This window comes from Pagrus pagrus (assembly GCF_965226575.1).
Source record: "Pagrus pagrus genome assembly, chromosome: 3".
NCBI classification, from domain to species: Eukaryota; Metazoa; Chordata; class Actinopteri; order Spariformes; family Sparidae; genus Pagrus; species Pagrus pagrus.
Window position 1 is genome coordinate 34,362,930 of NC_140187.1, and position 23,842 is coordinate 34,386,771.

At 42.4% G+C, this 23,842-nt stretch overlaps 1 protein-coding gene across 1 annotated transcript in view; it reads left to right on the forward strand.

Moving 5' to 3' along the window:
- The window catches only part of plxnb1b (plexin b1b), a gene marked incomplete at its 3' end in the record, with an annotated part of 119,528 nt that overhangs the window by 88,744 nt on the left and 6,942 nt on the right, over positions 1-23,842 (forward strand). The window contains exons 8-25 of the mRNA XM_084348874.1: positions 1,999-2,131; positions 4,424-4,580; positions 6,470-6,578; positions 9,309-9,417; positions 12,472-13,419; positions 15,800-15,934; positions 16,036-16,158; positions 16,311-16,404; positions 16,536-16,702; positions 16,871-17,022; positions 17,947-18,052; positions 18,600-18,736; positions 19,071-19,247; positions 19,341-19,575; positions 19,666-19,908; positions 21,044-21,223; positions 21,349-21,497; positions 23,075-23,175. Coding sequence (XP_084205000.1) covers positions 1,999-2,131; positions 4,424-4,580; positions 6,470-6,578; positions 9,309-9,417; positions 12,472-13,419; positions 15,800-15,934; positions 16,036-16,158; positions 16,311-16,404; positions 16,536-16,702; positions 16,871-17,022; positions 17,947-18,052; positions 18,600-18,736; positions 19,071-19,247; positions 19,341-19,575; positions 19,666-19,908; positions 21,044-21,223; positions 21,349-21,497; positions 23,075-23,175 — 3,455 coding nt within the window. The remainder of the gene's footprint in view (positions 1-1,998; positions 2,132-4,423; positions 4,581-6,469; positions 6,579-9,308; positions 9,418-12,471; positions 13,420-15,799; positions 15,935-16,035; positions 16,159-16,310; positions 16,405-16,535; positions 16,703-16,870; positions 17,023-17,946; positions 18,053-18,599; positions 18,737-19,070; positions 19,248-19,340; positions 19,576-19,665; positions 19,909-21,043; positions 21,224-21,348; positions 21,498-23,074; positions 23,176-23,842) is intronic.

Here is a 23,842-nt window from a genome sequence, read left to right on the forward strand (position 1 = left end):
CTATGTCAAAATATAGCATCTGACAAAGAATGGCTGAAAGTTTACTGTGTAAAATAATCTACTTAATCTGACTAAAAATAGCTAATTTTTCTCATAAATCTTAAAGATGAGAGATTTATGATGAAACAAGACTAAGAGTAGGCTCTGTGAGTCTGTTCTGTACAGCTTTGTGCTTTGAGCTAAATGCTAATATCAGCATGCTAACATGCTCACAATGACAACACGCTGATGCTAGAAAGTATTACGTTGAGCATGATCACCTTGTCATTAGTTTAGTAGGTATTTGGTCATAAACCAAAATATTGGACAAACTGAGAGTTTGACCTAATGGTGGCATTAAATGAAAAGTCACGGGATCACCAAAGTTATTACAGTTCATCCTGAGGGTGACATAAGTTTGTGCACCAAATTTCTTGGACATCCATCCAATAGTTGTTCAATCATGCATTATCGAGGGCTTTATTTTTCAATGTTGTACCAGTTTCAATCAAATATACATACAGTATGTTTTACATGAATTGTTCAGTAGATATTTTTAAATGCTTTATTGTAATGTTTCCTTCGTCATCATCCAGACTATTGATTACTTGCGAATTGTTATACTTTCTATTAAATTCATAAATAGCAGAAAATGACTTAGGGACCCAAACTCAACCAAACGTAACAGAAGGAAGAAAGGATGGGGTTAGGTGAGAGGGGCCGTTGGTATTAGTGATGGGAAAGGGATAACTGTTGGTTGCTCATATTGGGCTAGATTGGAGGAATGGACCATTTTCTATCTTTGGGGTAGATCTTTTTCCATTTCTTGTGTTATATCTGATTCTAAAGGTTCATTTTTCCATGCTCAGAATTTGATCTACTGTTGAACAGAATAGAATAGGATTCTAATTCGTCACTGTACAGAATACAACAGCATTAGGAACACTACTCCTGATCAGTGCAGTAAAGGAAGACTGATATAAATATAAAAAGTATAAAACAAATAGCCACAATCATTAGACAAATGATCAGTTTGAGCAATTTTGAAACTAAACTTCTGTCTTTACTGTTAAATCCAGTGTATGCAACCTTAGGTTAATAGTCGTGACTGTGGCCTCAATTAACAGTTACATGATAATGCTAAATGCTAAATAAATAAAAACAGAATCAGTTAAGTGACTCAGATATGTCAGTTACTCAACAATACCTCCCTAAGGTTTGCTAACGTTTGCTAAGGTTAGCCAAGATTAGCTCTTCTAAACTACTGGTCATGCCAAACTGAGTCTTGCTGTAGCCGCAGTGTAAAAAAAACAACTTAAAAATGTTTCATTGTCAAGTAGAAGAGAAAGGGAAAAGTTTTGCCTTAATCACATGATGAACTCTTATCTAAAGTTTGACATTAGCAGAAGCAAAAACTGCTTGTTGTTCTCTTGTTGCTTTTGTAAGAATTTTAAAAGCCAGACCAGATAATGAATGAGCTGCTCATTTAATTTAGATCCACACAGGTCTAGTTCAAAGAATCCTCCTGAAAAAGAAAGTTCAGTGCTGACAGGATTATCAGCAGAGAAAGAAAACTGCTGGCTCCCCTGTTAATGTTTGAAGTGTTTTTGCCAAATCATGTTAAAAGATTGAGTGTAGTCTGGTGGGATTGTGTTTGAGTCTGATTAAAGAAATCTACCCAGAAATCATCCCATCTGTGTCTCCTCCCCTCTCCTCACTGCGCTGTCTCACCACCTGGCCTCCCACCTCCCTCTCATATATTTTATTCAACTTGTTTCACATATTCCATGAGATAGTTTTCATTCCAGCTGGAGTAGAAAACGCACCTCAACTAATTAGGAAACGTGTTATTACTCTAGGAAGCAGTTGGTGTGCAGTTTTACAGCCACAGTATGATTTATTGATTAGCAGTATACACTGAAGGTCATTTCATGGTTTACGTTCAAGAGAGACAGAGATGAAAAGCCTGACCTTAGCTCAGAACATAGTGAAGATGGTGTATGTGGTGTTTCCCTCCAGGTGTGTGCTGCAGTCCGAGTGTGCTCGTGGGGAGCAGCCAGGTCAGTGGCTTTGGAGCTTTGACATGGAGCAGCAGTGTCTGTCCGTCCAGGACCTGAACCCCTCCAACGTCAGCAGGGAGGAGAGCAGGACGGTGAGTCTGCAGCACATATGGTGAAGCAGCAACACAGCAAACCACTCCTGACGTACCATCCACCTGTCTGTACACATCCTTACAAAGGATTGAGGGGAGGATGAGGGAACACAACCACAATAACAGTCTCCTCACAAGTCAAAACACCATGAAGCTCAGGCCCACATATCACCTCACTGCAACTAATCCCAGAACTCCTTATCAGCCAAGCTGGAAGATTTTCTAAGTACGCTGGCTGTGGGTACTGTGTGTGTTGGAAATATGAGTTTGTGAAGTGTCAGGGTGTCAGGAGAAGATAGTGATCAGAGCCCTGTCCTGTCATGTCCTGGTGCAGGAGGAACGCACAGTATCAGTCATCTGTGTGGACGATGGCCTGTAGATAGCAGCAAGGAAAAAATATAAAAAATACACACTGTGTTATGTCACGCAGGAGTATTTATCTTCTAAGTTTTCATTTTCTGTATACGTCTAAAGTCAGTTGACACCACAGCTTCTGACACTGGTGGGAAGAGTATACAAAGTTGTTCTAGCACATACTGAAGAGGTGTCGACACTGACCACTGAGGGAGCAAGTTTACTTTATCACTGTGAAAGTCACCGGTTAAGCAAGAAATTGTGCAAACGGATCAAGTTCCAAACCAAGGCTTAAATTCCATCATACCACGTCTGTCATATCTACCAAACATGCTACTGTTAGCCTTGTTTATAGCCTGGCCCCACAGCAGTCACAAGGCTTTGCCAGAAAAGTCCAATATTTTGATTGATTATTTTTTTCATGCTTCTTAGTGATGTGAATTTTCAGTTTTTTCTGATAGATAAACTAAATATATTTGGCTTTTGGGGCACTAGTTTGATTCAATGATGACTTCACCTAGGCTCTATGAAGTGGAAATTTAAATTTTGATGTCACCTGCACATCTGTAAGTTGTTTTATTTTGGAGTCATTTGCATTTGTTGGCACAATGAGTCAGGAAACACTCATTACTAAATGTAATAACTTGATTAAACTTCATAGAGTCCATCATCAAGCTTCAACTAGATCTTTTCTTCATTGTTATATGTAAACTTTAGTTTTATCTCCCTCTGTGATAATGTGTGTGATGAAAGCTCAAACAGGAAGTGATGAGTTTGTTTGGAATATTAAGGGAGTTTAGGTACCAATATGAACAAGCACCAAAGAGGTTCTAAAGTTTACAAAACAGTCTAAAATTAACTAACGGGTGATTTAAATCAGGAACTATTTATTTATTTGACACCCAGCCCCACCACCGAGTATAAAACCTGAGCTCAGCACTAATTGCCACCATTGCTGAACAGAAATTCCAAATTCCAAATAAACCACATACACACACTTCATCTGCTGACAATCCAAGGACACACGTCACTGTAGACGTCATACTGTTTGATTGACAGATGATGTCTTGGCGCTGCAGTTCAGTAAACACCACGAGTGAAGCCAAAATAAAAATTAGTCAAATAAGTGTAATAAATAGAGTTTGATCTGTGTGATTCATGTTCCTGCAGCAGCAGAATCTAATTTAGTTTTCAAATCGAATTATTCCACAATGACATTTACAAGTGAGCAGATGAGATTTACGTGTTCAGACAGTTTTATCATTTACTGTCATTATGACCTTCACTGTCCGCAGCACAGGTGTGGACTGGATTTCTGTCCAATAACACCACCTGCTGCATGTGGGAGCTCTCATTCTGTGTTCAGTGTTTTCATGCTCCACCAGTCTGCTGCTGGATGTTGGTTGTTGTCTGCTCGTCCTGCCAAATATGATGTCACGTTGCATGGGGAAAGGACTAGGGCTGACCCCAATGCTTTGAAGCTTTAAAGCTTGCCATGGTTGCCATGGTTACCGGAGTCCAAATCTATATTCAAATGCCTCTTGGTGTTTTTTATGCCTCCTGACCAGCAATAGCCATGGCCAGAGGCATGATGTTTCTGGGTTGTCTGTCTGTCCCATTTTTGTGAACACAATATCTCAAGAACACCTTTAGAGCAAAAGTAAATGGTAAATGTGACATTTATTTATTTATGTAAGTTTTTTGCCTCTCATTCACCCATTTGAGCACGCTCACACATTGATGGTAGCGAGCTGCCATGCAGAGTGATTGCCTACCATTGCAAGTAATTTGGGGTTCAGTGTTTTGCCTATGGGCACTTCAACATATGGACAGGAGGAGGTGCGGGTTGATTCACCAACCCTGTGATCAGTGGTAACCCCTCTACTCTGTCTGGGGTGATCTACATGTAATTGATGTTAATGTTTTGTCTTTCCTCAGGTGTCTCTGTCAGTCCCAGGACTCCCAGTGTTGGAGAAGGATGAGTCCTACTCATGCTTCTTCCAGGACAGCCACAGTCTTGCTATTGTCACCGAAAGTGGAGTCACCTGCCACTCTCCTGACACCAGCCAAGTCCCCATAGTGCCTCCAGGACAGGGTGAGTGAACCCCAGACCCGACTGTGTTGTTTCTGGAACAAAGCTGATGAAGCAGGAGGCTGGTTAAATTACTCATTTGAACTTTTCAACTTGGGGATTGGAGGATTTGGCTGCATCCTGTAATGAGATTAATCTTTTGTGTGTGTGTGTGTGTGTGTGTGTGTGTGTGTGTGTGTGTGTGTGTGTGTGTGTGTGTGTGTCTCTGTGTGTGTGTGTGTGTCTCTGTGTGTGTGTGTGTGTGTGTGTGTGTGTGTGTGTGTGTGTGTGTGTGTGTGTGACAGACATACCATACACGTATACAGTTCAATTCCTGTGTCCATGAATCTGGGCTCACCCAATTCCTTTTTTCTAATCCAGTTTACACAGCAGGGAGTAATCTCAATTTTAAAGCATACAAATACCTATAAATTCATTTCATGTCATGGTTCTATGCTTTGTTGTGTGCTTGAGGTTTGGTGATTATTTAGTGTTCTGAGAGCTGCTTGTTTGTTATAGTAAGTCAGTGGCAATGATTAAAGCGGGTCAGTAAATAAAAATGGAAGCCTTAACAGAGGTCACACTCACCCAAACATTCACATGATTTGTATGTGTGTGTGTGTGTGTGTGTGTGTGTGTGTGTGTGTCTGTCACACTCACACTCACTAACTCAGTCACTCACGCACACACACACACACACACACACACACACACACACACACACACACACACACAGATACACAGTGGTTCCCATGCCTGCATTCCTGAAACTCCCAGCTTGTTGTAGTTCTCAGGGAGCAGGGCTCAGGCAGAATCAGCCCGGGGGGTTTAGTCAGATATGGACACACAGGCTGTTTTTAAGGATCTAGCTGTGGCTTAACTTTACTTAAAGAGGGTTAGTGCCAGCGCTCACTTAATAAAAGACTGAGCTAAGGGCCTGTAAGGGCAACTGTTGCTTTAAAGTTGAAGATCAGATTCTCGCCTGAGTGCTACCTGTTCAACAAAACATCTAAAAGGCAAAAACACATCATACAGTGTTAGCTCTTGGTTGTCTACAAGTTCAAAATGTACTCAGACTAGCTTGTCCTCATCTGCCATCTAACAGGCTCACAGTTCCACAACCTCAATCAGAAGCTCCAGCCCATTACTGATTTTAGCATAAGATCAACATAACTTGGATGCAAATAAATCATTGAATTAACATACAAATCAAACACATAGTACCTTAAAAGCACATGATTCATTAGCTAAATGTCAACATATAAAAAAATATCAGTGCCTCCATCATGCAGACTGACAACCTGTGAAACTGAGACGGGGCTGATGAAGGAGTGGTCTGCACATTCACTACTATCATAACTGCACTGAGAGGGACCATTGACCTAATGACCCTTCCTTCTTTTATAGGCTCCTTGCTCATATCACGAGAATGATATATTGATGTATTGCCAGGCCCTAATGCTGCAAGTAAAGAAATTAAATAAGTAAATAAAATAAAACTAAATTAAATCCAAATCTATTATTCCATCATTTTTTTAATCAAGTGTACCCATGCAGTGAAGCCCCGTGCAGCTAAAACAGGGTAAATTAACCTTTGTATCTGTGTTGAGCATGTGTTTGATAGAAGCGAAGCATTAGAGCCGCTGTGTTTGTCTGCACTGGGCTGAGGATTCAGGGTGCACATGGGCTCCATAAGGCCTCTGCTTTGGCTGTCTGGACCAAATCTTCTCCCACATCCTCTCACTGTGTTTTGAGAAACATCGTTCTCATCCTTTTCTCAGACTCAAGGCAATAATCCTGGCCAAATATTTTCAGAGGCCTGCTCGCTGAGCGCTGTGCTCAGGTGAACATGATGTTACTCTGTTTCCAGCTCTTCCTCATGGTCTCTTTCTCTCTATATTTTTCCTTCTCAGACTTTGTCACAGTCACCCTGTCTCTTCGCTTTGGAGACGTCACTGTCACAGCGAGGGACTTCACCTTCTACGACTGTACGGCTGTAAAGCAGCTGTCTGGCAGCATGCCGTGAGTTACCGCTGATGATTTATCAGTCTGCTCTGCTGTGTCCTTCCGATCTGCTCCTCTCACTTCACACCTCATAATCAAATGTTTTTCTCTATCTGAGACTGTGTTTTATTTTGCACCCTTGTTCGTTCTCTGTCCCTCCATCACTTTCACCGTTCACCAGCTGTCTCATGTCTGTTTTTCAATTTCTTCTCACTTGCTCTCTTGGTTTAATTGTTCTCTACAAACCTGTGAGCCAATTCTTTAAATACTCTTCAGCCGGTTGTTTTTTTCATGTCCAGATATCCTCACATATATCATCAACATTTGCCACTGAAGGCTGCAGACACCTGACTCCTGCCCTCCACTCTCTCTCAGTACTCTGTCCATCTCCACATATGCTCATCACATTGCTCAGCTGTCCTCCTTGAGCCCGGGTTTACACAGATATATAATACTGACTGGCTTTGTTCACAATAGATCTCCAACATATGACAGGTGAAAGACAGTGGGCCTCATACTTCACAATTTTTAATGCTACACTTTGAAGTTAAAAAACCTCTGTGAAAAGCACCCATAGATGAAATGCAGTCAAGCAGATGTGACGTCACAGAGATGATGTGAGAATTATACAACAGGTGATGTCACACTGTCAGGTGCAACAGTGGATAGCGACCTACGTAAATACCCGGAGGCAGCTGAGAGTTTTCCCAACAACTACCAACTGATCAGTTGCCTAATCCAAAAATCTGAAAAATATTGTAAACCTCTCAGTAAATTGATGGTAACATGGTGAACAGAATCCAGTTTTGAATCAGAATCAGAATCAGTATTCCTTTATTGACCCACAACGGGGAAATGTGTTTGCCACAGCAGCCAAAGGACAGAATATTACAGAAAAAACAATAACAATCGCCAAAAATTAACAATATAAATTAAAAAGGTAAGAAATAGAATGGACTTGTATATACATATAAACATGATGTTGTACAAAATCAACAGCAGTGATTTTTTTATTTACAATATAAGTAATAAATATGGGTATTAAGAAAGTTGGCAGTGCAGAGTGAGTTCTATTGGGAGCAGTGCTGATTGTAGAGTCTAACAACAGCAGGAAGGAAGGACCTGCGACACCTCTCCTTCACACACTTGGGGTGTATCAGTCTGTTGCTGAAGGAGCTGCCCAGTGCTGTGAAAGTGACCTGCAGCGGGTGGGACTCCTTCACCAGCAGCGATGACAGCTTGTCCATCATCCTGCTCTCTCCCACCACCTGCACTGGGTCAAGAGGGCATCCCATGATGAAGCTGGCCTTCTTGATAAGTTTATCAAGTCTCCTCCTACCCGCTGCCGAGATGCTGCTGCTCCAGCAGACCACTCCATAGAAGATGGCTGATGCCACCACAGAGTCATAGAAAACCTACATAGACATAACATAGAAAAACCTTGCTTTGCAGGTTTTAGTTTTTATGGTTGTTATGATCCCCAAGTCAAACAACGGTCTACCCACTCAGGAAGAAAGTCTGACCTCTATCTGTACATGAGTGGCACATGGACATGGATGAGAGAATGGGTGAATGCCATAACAAGAAGAACAAACCTGTTTGTACAAGTGGTTCTTTCATGAGGCTTTTAGATTACTTGACTGAGGTTAAATTTCTCTTTAGATATTGTAATTTAGCTAAAGCCCAAAATAATGCTAAAAAGCAACTTGCTCTGTCATGAATCACAGCCACAATGCAAATATTTTATAGCTCAAAATTACAACTGTGGTCATGCAAAGAGTCTCCGTATGCCTGGTTTTGGAGTCATTTGTTGTCAGTACATGTAGTTTTTATGTCACTTCAAATTTGTTCTTAAGGTTTAACAGATAAGCACAACCATTTTATCATTTATTATAGGTAAGACTGTTGCTCCAACACTTTGATGGGCTGCCTGTGTCCCCTGCAGTTTCTCTTTCAACACTCATGTCAAGTATGAGGCCCTGAACCAAATGTAGTAGTAAAAGACTGTCAGACAATTGTGTAAATGTGTTGTTGCTGAACTAACTGAAAACACTAGTGGCTGAACACACTGAGCACCAGCTACTTAGCTGAAACTAACATTATTCATAAAACTACATCAGTGCATCTAATCAGTTTAGATAAATCTGCTCCCACTCAAATAAGATGAGTTCTTTTTACAGCACAGTTTACGTCGAAGTGGGTCCTCTGGTGGTGAGGACAAGTCAAAAGACACTTCCTTTAATAGAAAGTGAAGGAAAAATTAGAAAAAAGCTGCCTGTTTTGATAAATTTAAAAAAATTAAGATAATCATCCCTTATCAAATCAGATGAACATCATTGCGTTGAATGTTTGCTTATTATCCTGGTCTCCTTCACTGTCAGCCTCTCTCTTACTCTCTCTCTGTCTGTCTGTGGCGGCCCTTCCCACTACTCTGATAACAAACTGAGGCTCAATTCAATTAGATCACTGACCTTTCTTGCCACTGGGGCCAGATTGGCTGCAATTGGATTACTCTGTGTGATACAAACTACAGTAGCTGTATCTCTGTTACTCTGTACCATTCCCTACTTCCACCTCTAGATAAAAAGCCACTACTACTACTTCTATTAGACCTCTTTCCTCTTCTCTTCATAGCCCCTAACCCTGACTCGCTGTTCTCCTCTCCCTTTGTCACCGTGCTGCAAGTCTATCCACAGAGACTTTTATTCCATGTGTCTAATCTGAACATCTTGTTGTTTCTTTATGCAGTTGCCGTGGTTGTGTTTTGAGCCGATGGGGCTGTAACTGGTGTGTTCACCAGCACTTATGTACCCACAAGCCCACCTGTGAGGAGGGGGTGATCATCTACAACCAACATGTAAGTGACTCAAACAGTGCACCATGTTATCAAGCATATTTTGGACACTTGTGCTCAAAAGTGTTCACGGTGGTCTTTGAGAAAAGTGTGATCAAACACCAGCCAAAGAGGTCAATTGGCTGGAATGTTGAGCATGTTCTGGTTCCTGAAGGTCTCCTGTGGGGTTTTGTTGTAAACAGTAAATTCAGTTTAAATATGAGGGATTTATCAAGTTGCACGTTCCTTGATTCTAATAGACGAGGCACACACAGATTGGATTGGATTCTGAATGAGGCTTTGCAGATTGGATTTACATTTACAAAATGGATTCTCCGTTCCTCTTACTACCTTTTAGATGATTTGGACATGCAGATTAATACATATGTAAGTCACATTTGTGGTTCTCACTGGGAGGCTAGTTAATAGAGCTAGGTGATATCTTAAGGTTATATCAGGATACACAATATGTCTTTTTAGAAATCTCCACAGAAGCACTTCCTAAATGTTAGGACTGGGCAACCGGGTAAAGACAGGTTTTAGAACAAGTGTGGTGAGTTCAGAAACTGACATCTCTGTACTGTACTGCAGCCATTAAAACCAGGAAAAGACAACACTTATGTCATATCACCATATAACCCTATCCAAGACCATATATAGTCTAATATAATATGACAATAATGATATAATATTACTTTTTTGCTCAGTCTTACTAGTTAATTATTTTGTATTATAGTTTACACAAATAAAACTAGCATAAGCTCTTGAAGTCTCTCTGATACTGTCTATACACAGACAAACACTGGCACAAATATTGAGAACAAACACCCGTCTCTCTCTCTCAGAGGTATTCATCTACACTGCCATACTTTCTAGAAATAGTCTTGAAATAATCAGAATTGCAAATCTTCAGTGGCTTGTGTTTTCTACCAGAACATACCGTGTGTATTCTGGTGACATAACGAGCAACATACATTAAAAAGTTGTACAATGTGCTTGACAAATAGCAGTTCATATTCTCAAACTTTTGACCACAGTGTTTATTCCATCAAATGTATGTGCATGTGTCCTCATCCCTGAGATACAAACAAAACAAGGGACCTGCTCTTCAAAACATTGTTGGATGGTGCTCCTACATTTCAGAAACTTCACAGAGTGTCTCTAAATTTCTGAGATACCCGATGGAGTTAGGGTTAACTCTCTCTCTCTTTTTTTTTTAAATAGACCAAGGTTTAGATGAGTGTGATTTAGATTTGAGTGTTACTTGTGTGTGTCCTTGAGGCCTAACAAACGTGCTGAATGCCCTCTCATTAAACATTTGCATTTTATATCCTGCATTGTTAGTCTCTGTGTCTGCAAGCTAGCAGTCTAATGCTCTGAGTGAACTGGTGCATTGTTGTTACCTGTGGATAAGAGGAATAGTGTTGGTTCGACTGTCTGCTGGACTGTGTCTCAGTCTCACCCGCATGTATAGATCTACTAAGAGGTGGATAAAACAAAGATACAACCCCCAATTTCAAAACAAGTTGAGACACTGTGAAACGTAAATTCAAACAGAATGTGATCCTTTCCTAATCCTTTTGACATTACATTGTTGAAAACAGTACAAAGAAAATATATTTAAATTCACTACTTTTATAAATATATTCTTATTCTAAATTTGATGCAGCAACACATTTGAAACAAGTTGGGACAGGAGCAACAGAAGACTGTGAAAGTTGTGGAATGCTCCAAAAACACCTGTTTGGAACATTCCACAGGTAAACAGGTTCATTGGTAACAGGTGGCAGAATCATGATTGGGTATGAAAGGAGCATCCTCGAATGGCTCAGTCGACCACAAACAAGGATGGACCGAGGTTCACCGCTTTGTGAACACATGATTGTGTAAAGGATGGTGCTACATGGGCTCAGGAACACGTCAGTGTCAGTAAACACAGTTTACTTGAGAATGATTGGATTGTGTTATTAATTACACTTCACACAGCAGTGAACTTTTTGGGAACTGGGATTGTTAAGAGACAATCAGAGAACATAAAATATGAATGAAAGATCAATTATATCAAGGGTTGGGCCGATGGACGATGCCGACTACAAATCCCTGACCATCGTAACGTTGTGATTCAAAAGGCTCCCCACCAGAGAGCACAGTGGCGTGTCCCCTCAGAGTTACTGTAGTTTGTGATGTGTGGGGAGAGGAAATGGAAAGAAGTATGTTGCTGCTCAGTGCACTAACATTACGTCTCCATGTCCCGTTTATTATTTTCTTATTACACCAGCTCAGTTAGGAGAACACAAGACACTCGGTTCATTTGTTTCAGCAGTGTTTCTTTTCCCGTGGGCCGTCATGTCGTCTTTATACAGTTTTCTTAGCTTAGCTTCCTTGGCTAGTCAGCCAACGTTGTTTTATGCATATGAGGCTGAACAAAGCTAAGTTACGGACATGTTCTGCGGAGACGAAGGCACTTTTAAACCTGGCACAGGGATGTATGTTGGTGGTAAAGGGAGAGAGTTTCCTCTGCAGCATGAGACAGTTGGAGATTCATGTCAGAGCGGCGGTGGGAAACAGCAGCTGCTACAGTGGTGAGCTAATACGCAACTGCTGCCTTAACACTGAGGGGACACGCAGTGGCGGTCCTAACTTGCATGATGCAAGCTAGGATCTATATATATATATATATATATATATATATATATATATATATATATATATATAGATTACTCATGTTAACTTAAATGTGGCTGTGTGAAGCCAAAGATATGAACTTGCACTGAGCGTGTTTCTGATTCATAAGACATGGTAAGTAGATAAAAGGTCTACTTTTCCCTATTAAGAAAAAATGATTGTTATATACATTCATTAGTGGCCTCAAGCTTTGTTGTACCTCATATGTCGATACAAGCCGACATTGTTTGAGACAGAGTCATGAAGTTGTCATATACATCGATAACAGCAGGTTATGTGTTTAACATCACATTTAAGTTCTGTTATTGTTTATGTCTATTTTCCTTTCTCCATTAGTTGTTCATTTCTTTCTCACCCTCTCCTCATGTCCTCCCCTCCTCCTCCCTCCCCCAGTTTAAACTCCCCACCTCAGCTCCACCCACATCCAAACCTATTAAAGTCATCACCACACCCACTACCACAATGGCTGCCATGACAACCACCACCACGACAACTCCCACAACAACAACAACAACCACAACATCTGCAGCCCCTGTCACTGTAACAACCACCCAGGAGCCAACCACTCCTCCTGCACCCACGACTCCACCCACAACCACCACCGGCCCTGAGACAACCACCTCACCCACCACCCTGCCCCCTCAGCCTGCCAGCTCCCTGCCATCCACCACACCAGCGCCCACTACAGCTCCACTCCCAGAGGTCACCACGTGGCAGGAAGGAGAGAGTGAAGCAGGACAGCTTGCTGTTGTCACCCAAAGTGACACTGAAGTAGCAGCAGCTACTCCCAGTGCCCCCATGGTAGCCATGGAATTATTACCTGTCACTGTGGCTGATGGTCTAAGTGGAGATCTGGAGCCTGTGATGCCTTTGACTGTCCCGTCCTATGACCCTGACTCCTCCCCCTTGGAGTTGGTGACCGAGTTGCCCTCCAGTGACACCCAGGAAGCCGAGGGAGCTTTAAGCCTGGCAGAACCTCCAACTCCGGCCTCATTTGACTTCCCCCTGCCCACGCCTTTCCCTGTGGGCGAAACCGGTGACTCTGAGCTCTCCCTCCACCTGGACGTGATCCAGACTCCCACTCCAGCACCCACTCAGGGTTCACAGACTGAGGCAGGAAGCCAAGGCGGTGACCCTGAGGTGCTCCTCTGGCCCAAAGAAGAAACAGAGGTCCACGCTGAGAGTGCTGTCCCGCCGGAGAATGACACAGCCACATTTTCAGCTGCCACTGTGTTGTCAGGTGACGGGGAGGTCGACCATGCCCCCCCATCATACCCCCACCTGCTGGATACTGACTCAGAGCTGGACTACCAGTATGATCAAGCTGACGGCTTCCTCCCGGTGAGTTCAGCTGCCTCTCTCCTCCTCCTCTTTCTCCTTCTTCCTGTACTTCTACTTGTTCTTCTAAAAGCTTCAGCAGTCTCCTGCATCTCTCAGCTTCCGACTGGACTGTGTGCTCCTGCAATATGAACACAGCTCAAACAAGCCTCCCTGTCTGCCCCATGTCCCTGCTCCCTCTCTGCTGTCTGACACCTCTGTTCTTTATGTTGTCTTTTTCTTTCTTTATGGACTGATCCCAAGAAAAACAGCTGCTCCAGTGAGAGCTGCAGAAGTTGTGTTTTGTTTAAATGTTTTTAATCTTTCCAGATTGTTTTGTATTTACAACTCAGTATTACATTTAATAACTCTCTTTGAACGTTAGCTTTTCTTTAAGGATGCTGATTGTGTGTCCTTGTTTCTCACACATGGTCATATCCTTGTCCATACACACAGTAGAGCTGAACATCTCAAACAAAATTTGTAATTATGATGTTCCTGACCAATATTGTGTTTATGCTGTGATTATTTTCTGTAAATATCTGTTAAATGTGAACGTGCTGAGCGTAATCACAAACTTATCTTGTTTCCACATAAATAGAATCAGATAAATAGATTAAAAGATACAAAAAAAAGTCAACTCATTAGTTACCTTCTTACCTTACCGTCTAGTGTTCAGTGGACAAGACAAAACAAGATATTACATTAGTGATACACTCCACTACACTACACCATTTTTGGTACCAGGTGCATGCTTGGCTTGTTCTGGTAATAGTGAATAGGGAGTTAATACTCACACAGGACACTCTTGTCAAGGCTTTAAGCATTTATTTCAACAATTTTGGGGTGTAGCTCTGGAACAAATCTGACACAGATTGCCCCTGACATTGCTCAGTCTACGCTGGGGGGGGCCCTGACGGAGCCTGAACGATGCAGAGCTCAGCATTGATGTATGCAGACTGAATGAGCCCCCAGATGTCTATATGAACTCCCTAAAGTGAGTTTGGTCGTGGACATAATTGGAACATGTGACTATAAAATTCCATGCTTGCCTGATCTACTGCAAGGCTATATTTGTGTTAAAGCTCAAATATGGATGAGTTCAAATCAAATCAAATCAAATCAAATTTTATTTGTATAGCCCAAATTCACAAATCACAGTTTGCCTCAGAGGGCTTTACAATCTGTACAGAGACGACACCCTCTGTCCTTCGACCCTCGATTCGAGTGAGGAAAAACTTGGCCCAAAAAAGCCCTTTTAACAGGGAAAAAAAAATGCTGAAGAAACCTCAGGAACCTCAGTTAAAAAGAAATCTAAAAACAGTCCGGCTCGGATTTGTATAGCTTTATTTATTTATATTAATTTGACATTTATTTAATCAGGCAAGTCACTAAGAACTAACTCTTATTTACAATGCAAAAAGCAAAGGGTTTGTTACACAAAATGTACAGTCATAAATATATAGCAACAGACGGAGGAACAAAATGAAATACAAAAATAGATCAAAGCAAAAAGGCTTGTAAAAAAAAAACAGGAGACAGTGAGGGTATTCAGACCGGGTATTAACACAGTCTTTAGTGATCCAATTACAAGAGAACAGCCATCACTTCACACCTTTTACTGTTATTGTTTTCTGTATTTGTAAAATTTGACATGTTGACATCATTACAATGTCGTCTTTAATAAATTGAGTGTAAATGGTGAAATCTGTTGAAACAGTGTGTTCAACCAGATGCTTAATGTTGGCAGGTAAGACGCACTGTAGACACAGAACAGCTTCAGCGTTTTGATTTAATGCTGAATTTATAGAAGGCACCAATGATTTAGAGTTTGTTGTAGCCATTTCACAAAGTTTGTGAAGTTTCTCCTCCTTCAACAACTCCTAAAAAGAGACAATTTGTTAAAGGAGCCTGGTGATATTGTGGTTACTAGTTCAATGGTTCAATCAGTTGAAACAAACGGTGTGTTCACAAATAGCTGCTGCTAACATTGGCAGGTTAACAGAGCCCAAACAGTCATTTACGTGACAGTGAAGCACATCAGAGTGTAATCCCTTTTCTTCTTCTCCTACTCCTACTCCTGGGAGTAGTTCACGCCTATACTTATAGCTGTCCACCTGATACTCACAACATGTAACCTGACCCATCTGATCATTCTGATAGCTAAACTTCACTGTAATTCATCTTCCACGTATAAATGACAGGAAGTACAGAGTAACAAACAGGGCAAATAACCTGTCATGTTAAGCAAAACTTTCCTGGTGCTTTCATTACCCACAGTGCAGCTCCACTAGCAGTTCAGTTGGATATTCAGGTGTGCTATGCTAGTAATTGACCTTGAGCGTTGAGCCTCAAGCAGAGACTTGTGTGTTCATCCTTGGTATGTATGTGTATTGGGCAACAGGGGGACGAGGGCTCCTTCGTCAGCTGGGGCTCCTCAGCCTGTCCCTGTGTGGAGAAGGTCCAGGGTTCATCACTGCTGCCTGTCAGAGTGGAGAGGAAGATCACCCTACTGGCCCGTAACCTGCACCTCTATCAGGTACACACACACACACACACACACACACACACACACACACACACAGCTTCAACAGCCTGGCTGATGATCCCCTCACCAAACACATGTCCTTGTGTGTTCAGGACACAGAGCTGGACTATGAGTGTGTATTGGTCATCGAAGGGCAGACAGTGGTGGTGGACGCCTATGTGGAGACCGATGACACCAATCCGTCAAACTTTGACATCACCTGTCAACTGCACCAGGTCTGATAATGTGCACTACAGACACGAATATAACAGGAGCACTGTGTGGAACTTAGATCCAGTAAATGTCATTGATGATGATAAGCTGATGTTATTTGAGGCAGGATTCAACTGTTTCTACTCTTTTAATGAAGTCATTGCTGTTTGTCCAGTACACATATTCTTCTCCTGTGGAGGAATACAACGCCATGGTGTATGTGAAGAGGAGGGACACCTTCCATGTGGACAGCTCTCCTGACCTGTATGGTGAGGAGCTAGATTACATTGTTCTGTGCTAGATTTTATTATTCTCATGCTTTTTTCCTCTCAACATGTGACTATTATCCTCTGAGAGTCAAACTTTGACTGATGCTGTCATGTGTGTGCTCTGCCCTCAGTGACTCTGTACAACTGCTCTGTGGGTCGCACTGACTGCAGCCGCTGTCATACAGCTGACCACAAGTATGGCTGCGTGTGGTGTGGTGGTGCTCACGCCAGCTGCTTGTATTCAGACAGCTGCAGTGAACCTGTACAGGAGACGTGCCCTGCCCCTGTCATCCACTCTGTGAGTTCTGACCTTTAACCTCTTCACTAACATCTTTACTGTGGGAGCAACAGTGCTCTTTCTTCACCATCAATGTTTGGCACTTGCAAATGTATCATTAATAAGAAAATATACCTCATGTATCCAGAAAGCTCCTTTCTAAATGAAGCATTTCCTGACTTCCCTCAGATTGAGCCTCTCTCTGGCCTGTTGGAAGGCGGCACAATGGTGACCATCTCAGGCTCCAACCTGGGCCAGAAGGCTGAAGACATCCTCAACTCTGTGATGGTAGCCAGGGTTCCCTGCACGGTCATCCCCAGCCTCTATGAGGTCTCCTCCAGGTACATACAATCTGCTGCACCTTTATTTTCATATTTTATGGCAATTTTAGTTTGGTTTAGTTTAGTTTATTTGTTTATGATGACGTTGACAGTCCCCTTTTATAAACTTTACAGTCAAAGGAACAGCTTTAGCCTTTACGGCTAATTTCCGGCTGTAGTCCCCGGTCGGTTGTCAGAATAGGCAATCTAGGATACATTACATAAAAGAAATGTGAGTAGCTTACATTACGAGGAGAATGCAAGGGATAAAAAGAACGAATGTGAAGGATAAAAAAAAGGCATGGAGCGGCAACAAATAATGACTGCATCACATATCACGTCTGACGGGGGTTAATGTTTGCAGTTATAGTTATCTGATAGCCATGCTTTGAGGTATTCAGTGAAGGTGGAGTATGTATTTATGTCTTTGATAATGGTGGGCATTAAATTCCAGTTTTGTATTGCTCTCACCTCGTGTGGTGCTTCTAGTGGTGTGACTGCTGTTATGTTGGATCATAAATGAGTTGAGAGGGGGAGGAGCGATGTTATGCAGGATTTTGAAGACCAGGCAGATGTTTTTACATTTGATTATATCTTCCCAGCTCAGCAGTTTGTTTTTTTTAAATGATGCAGTGATGTGAACTGTTAGGCTTTTGATCCAGTACTTTGATGGTTTTTTTGTAGAGGGTTGCTAATGGTTGTAATGACAGGCTGTTAGTTTGTCCCCAGCTTGTCAAACAGTATGTGAGATGTGACGTGATCATGGCATCCATAAACAATTTTGCAGCATTATGAAATCCTTTGTGGATTAAGCACATTTCTCAACACTATACACTACAAAAGCATATGGGTCTTTGCAAAAGTTCACTTGTTATCAGCTTAATTAAACAGTGCCAGGGTGAATGTCTGTCGGCTACTCTAAGAGGAATGATGTCTGTCTTCCAGGATTGTATGCAGGACCAAAGCCAGTGGAGGAGAGAAAGAGGGCCAGGTGTCTGTTGAAGTGAGCGGAGGAGAGTTTGGCCTGTCCAGCCAGACATTCAGCTATCAGGTACATCAGAATACATTTAAATGTCCAGTATGTAGAATGTAGGGGTTCTGTTGGCAGAAATGGAAGATAATATTTATAATGATGTTTTCATTAAGAATGGTTGTGTTTTCATGAGCTTAGACTGAGCCTTTTATATCTACAGAAGGAGAAATTCCTCTTCTACAGAGTTGGCCATGCTTTTACAGTAGCCCAGAACAGACAAACCAAACACTGGCTCCAGAGAGGGCATTTTGAGTTTTCAACAATTATAGCAGTCACTGTAGAGGAGGGTGAGGCAATGGGTGTTCAGCTACATTTCACCGCTACATGCCACTGAATCCTACACACTGGACATTTAATTATAATAGAAAATGATTTTGTCAACTCATCTGAGGGAATTGTGTCATTGCAGTAGCAAACGGCTAAAGCACAGAGCAAAAAAAAAACATCAATATTTCAGCAACTCTCTTCCAAATGTGTCAGCTGGTTAATTAACAGTTTCTCTTTGAGTTAGTGAGTTCAATCCAGTTCTAACCGTGACCTTCCTCCACCCTTTCCTCCCTGTCAGGACCCATTTGTGATGGGGGTGTCTCCTGAAAGGGGGCCTAAAGCCGGAGGAACGTCCCTGACCATCACTGGCCGAAACCTGCTGACAGGACGTCCCTCTGACCTCACCATCACTGTGGGAGGGGTGCCCTGTAACATGTAAGACACTCTCTCTCTCTCTCTCTCTCTCACACTCACACACACACACACACACACACACACACACACACACAAACACACAAACACACAAACGCACACTGACATGATGTATTAGCCGATGGCCAGTCTGTTAGTTAGCTTCTATAGAAACTGCTATTTTGATTCCTTCTCTCCTCATCACACTTCTTCATTCAACTTTCCCTCTGTCAGTCTGACCTTTGACCTCCTTGTGTCAGAGGGGGGAAGAGAAAAGACAATTTGACTGTGGGGTCAGTGAAGTATCGCATAATTTATGAATCAGTGTGTTCTATGTGCCTCCTCCTCCTCTCCTCAGTGTGTCAGAGGTGCAGACGTCCAGTGTTCAGTGTGTGACAGGCAGCAGTAATAAGACAGGAGATCACCGGCTCACCCTGCATTACGGCAGCAGCCAGCGCCACCTCCACTCCTCAGCCTACCGCTTCACCCACAACCCCAACATCACCCACGCCACACCAGCAAAGAGCTTCCTGGAGTGAGTCTCACCGTAAATTCTCAACCTTCAATTAAAAAGTTGATATGTGGTCCATATTGAAGTACATGAAATTTAACTTTTCTGTCATTTTAGTGGTGGCCGGCGGATCTACGTGTCAGGCCACAACCTGGATGTGGTGCAGGAGCCCCGCATGGTGGTGACCGTCACTCCCTATGAGTCAGTCAGCCAGAATAAAAGGAGGAAGCGAAGACGGAGGAAGAGGAGGAGTGGAGAGCAGGGGAAGGACAGGGAGGAGACTGTGGGGAGGCCAGTGAGGATGGTTCCTAACCCTGTCTGTCCTGGAGGCCCTGTCTGCTCTGTCAAACAGGTTAGTTTGTGTGTCTGTGTTAGTTTATTTCTAAACTAAAAGCAAGTTTCTTCCTTTACTGAATACCCTTTCTACACCCTCTTCTTATAGTTCACGGAGCGCTGTGAGGTGAACTCCTCTACTCTGATCCTCTGTCGCTCTCCTATGGTGGACTCCTCCATCTGGGGGTCAAAGGTCACTGTGGAGTTTCTGCTGGACAACCTGCGCTTTGATTTCAGCCGTCTGAACCCCCAGACCTTCAGCTATGAACCTAACCCTGTCCTGCGGCCCCTTAACCAGCAGGACCCTCTGAAGGCCTACCGCTACAACCCTGGCAGCTTCATACAGCTGGAGGTCAGAGGAGAGGCTGTGATAGAGGGTGCTTTTCATTATGCTAGCATGTCTCCTCGATCCTTCACTCACATCTCTTCCTCACATCCTAGCTCCTTCCAGAGAGATGTGAGATAGCGGTGTGGGGAACGATACACCTGTGTTTCACCTCCAGAAGCCTCCTCCCTTCTTGCTTTTCAAGGTGCATTTAAGAGATTTAAAGATCGTCAATGATGGCCTAGGGGGAACGACTTCCAGGTCACAGGAGGAGAGAGGAGACCAGGAAGCATAGCATAGTGTAATGAAAAGCACCCATAGATAGGCAGCTCTGGAAGAAGTTATTTTACTAAGTGAAGCAATGATGGCATTCTCAGTTTGTCAGAAAACAACAACCAGACTTGTGTGTTAATGCATTTATCAAAACAGATCACTTGTAGCAGAAAAAAACAACAAACAGCTGACTTAGAAAAATGTAAATTACCTTTAAGAACTTAACTCAGCTCCAGAATGTCTGAGTTGTTTCAACCAGTCTCAGTTGTGCTACAACAAAAGTTCTGTCACAGTCTTTTCAAAGTTCCATCAGCTTGCTAACTGCTTTACATACATGGTAACATGTCCGCATTTAACTTGTTAACGAGATAACAATTACAGGATATTAACACAGTGGCGTTTAGCATGTAGGGCACATTCGTCAAAGTACAGCTAAGGTAGATGGGACTTGTCGTGTAAGAGGTATCCAATCATGTTAGCCGAGTCTTAATTTACATACAGTATACCACCATTTCTCACCTAGATGAAAAATTCTTTCAGATTCATCCTCTGGTGACCACGAGTGTCTGTTAGCACCTGATTTTATGTCAATCAATCCCGTCAGTGTTGGGACCTTTTACTAATTGTTGGACATTACTTAAATTGGATACAGCCCTGCGTAGCTTTGAATTCAGTGCTGGTCTTGCTATTTGTCATTGTGGTAGAATAACAGAGCAGTAGCTTGAAGCATGCTTAAAAAGGCTAATAAAATTATTATAAAACTACATGTTTAATCATAGTCAAAGAATAACAAAAACTGCACTCTTAAATCAAACAAGGTTAAAAAGATATCCATTTTTCAACATCAAAAGAACTGGAAGTTAAAAAGTTCATCTCCATTTGTTCTCAGGGGGAAAACCTGGACCTGGCCATCACGAAGGACGAGGTGGTAGTGTTGGTGGGGGAGGGTGTGTGTGCTGTTAAGACCCTGACCAGAAACCATTTGTACTGCGAGCCGCCACCTCAGCAGCCCGCCCCGGTATCCAATGGCAAGAAACTAGAGGGCTCCGACAGTCTGCCTGAATTCACTGTGAGTCGTCCACACTCTAACCTACATACCAGAGAATCACTTCACTGTTTACAGCATGTGCCTGGACTGTGTGAGTACCTGACAAGGACACTGCACTTAGTGAGGAGTGTGTGTCTCTGTTTCAGGTCCAAATGGGCAACCTGAACTTCTCCCTGGGTAAGGTTCAATATGACAACCTCAGCCTGTCCACATTCCCCCTGGAGGCTCAGATTGGAGTTGGGGTCGGGGCATCCATTGTAGCCCTCATCGTCCTCATCATCGTGCTCATTTACAGGTCAGTGGGTGGACTTGGACAAAGAAAAAAGGCACTCAATTGGATCAATTTATAAATTAGTTAAAGGCACCTTGTGGAGTTTTTGACCACTAGTAGCGCTATAGAGCAATGTTTTGATGATACTGAGAACTAAATAGGGCTTGGTAATAAACATCAAGACATGAACTTCATTAGGTAGATGTGCAATTCAACATGTCCATCTCTGATCGGAATTAGCCAATGACTTTAACACAACCAGTCATGCAGATCGCATCATGTAACAATGGAATGCTGTCAGGTGACCTCAAAGGCTGAAGCAGCATGTTATTATACACCCAGAGAGAATGCACTTCTTGAGACCATTTTGATACATTAATTCTTGTCTTTAATGCACACAACATTTGAATAATACATGAAGAAGTGTGAATGAGCCAGTTTTAACTTGTTGAGATTCCTCTCATGTCAGATCAGTCGTAAATACATTCCTCTCACAGTGTGTTGCAGAAGAGGTTAAAAATTCAGGGAGAGTCCCAACTTTATGTCCTGTCAGAAAATGTATTAGTGGATTTGCTGTGAGAAGAAGGGACGAGTTCCCCTCTTGTTACATTAGTTTATTAAGGCTTCAACAGCACAACAAGTTTTAGAATCCATCAGTGAGTGAGAGATCAGAAAACACCCCTCTTCCTCCTTATTTTCCAACTCTTCATAGTTCTCCTGTAGCGACACCATCCCTCTCTCACTCCGGATGGTAATAATGGCATGAGCATGTGTCACTTTCTGTAAATGTTGTGTCATGTCTGAATAAACCTTACTGACACTAATGTGTGAACAAGGAAAGGCCATTACTTACTGATAGAAGAAGCCACCAATGTTGCACATGCCGGGTCTGAGAAGGGCTCACCATTAGTACAAATAGATAAGAGTCATGGACCCGTCAGCTAGATGACCAGCATAAGCTACAGGTCATACCAGTCTAAGTCTGCAAAGAAGTCTGTAACGGCAAAACCTTTCATTGTACTGAACTGATTAAGGCTGCATTTTATTGTTTTTATTACAACAGATCCCCTGAACCTTTAGCCTACCAACATTATAAAGTGCCATCCACACCAAGAGCCATAACTATAATGATAACTACACTGATACACCACAACATTAAACCTTCATGTGGATGTCACATAACAGTTATTACTCTTACACTTCTGTAAGTTCAGATGGGGTTTGGCTGTCAGTGTTCCTCCAACCACCAGAGTTAGAACGATTTTTAAAACAATGCATTTGTAGTTACTGTTTTTGTTGTGGATGAATTGTTCAGTGACAGTCAAGACGGGTTTGAGCACTAGCCCACTGAGACCTGTAGGATCAGGATAGTCACCTTTGGGTGTTACCAAATCAGGCAGTGTTTCCATTTTCTGACCCAGCATGACCCCGTGATTAACCCTGATCCTCACTGGTGGGGGCTTGTTGGGTCAAATTACTTGAGTCAACCTTTTCACTGTTTCTTTGGATATCCACTAATCCAGTGTGAAACTGGTATTACTTCTTCTCTCTCCTCTACCCCTGCCTGACCCTCTGTCTTTGTCCTTGTTGGTGTCCATCAGGAGAAAGAGTAAGCAGGCTCTGAGAGACTACAAGAAGGTCCAGATCCAACTGGAGAACCTAGAAACCAGTGTGAGAGACCGCTGCAAGAAAGAGTTCACAGGTAAGAGTGTGAAGAGTAAGAGGGAGCAGGAAAGAGAGGAGAAAGGGTTGGGAGAGCAGAGCCAAAGACAGAAGAAAAATAAAGATTTCTTTTAGTTTGTGGAGCTCGACAGATCCACTTTGTTTTCACACTGGGCTTATGAAATGTTCCCATTACATCACCCCTCCTGGATGAAATGTTCCTCACATGGCTGTTGCAGAGGAGTTTAAATTTAGTCTGCCAACATGTCCAGAGTCAATATTTACCAGCTCCTACCTCCCAACACAGCTCCCAGCATGCACTTTGAATATAGTACTGTATATGGTGGAAGCTAGAGGTATCACGGCTTCCATTCTGAACTAAAAAATGATCAAAGTGAACTTTGAGTTTCAATCATCAAAATCAAATGTGGGACTGGCGATTCTGCCAGTATATTTCTTTCTCTCCAGCTCGCCTATTTAACACTTTAAAGACGATACAGCTAGCTTACTGATGGCCTTCAGCTGCACGAAGATTACCAACTGCCTGGAGTGACAGATTAGAAAAACTGAATTTTTTTACAAACTGAATTTCTATCTTTAGTTGTTTATTTTTGAATCACTGAAGTACTGAACAATGGTAGACACCAAGATAAGGTCAAGCTGCTGTAAGATACCCTTGTCTATTTACATTTGAAAATGTAATGACA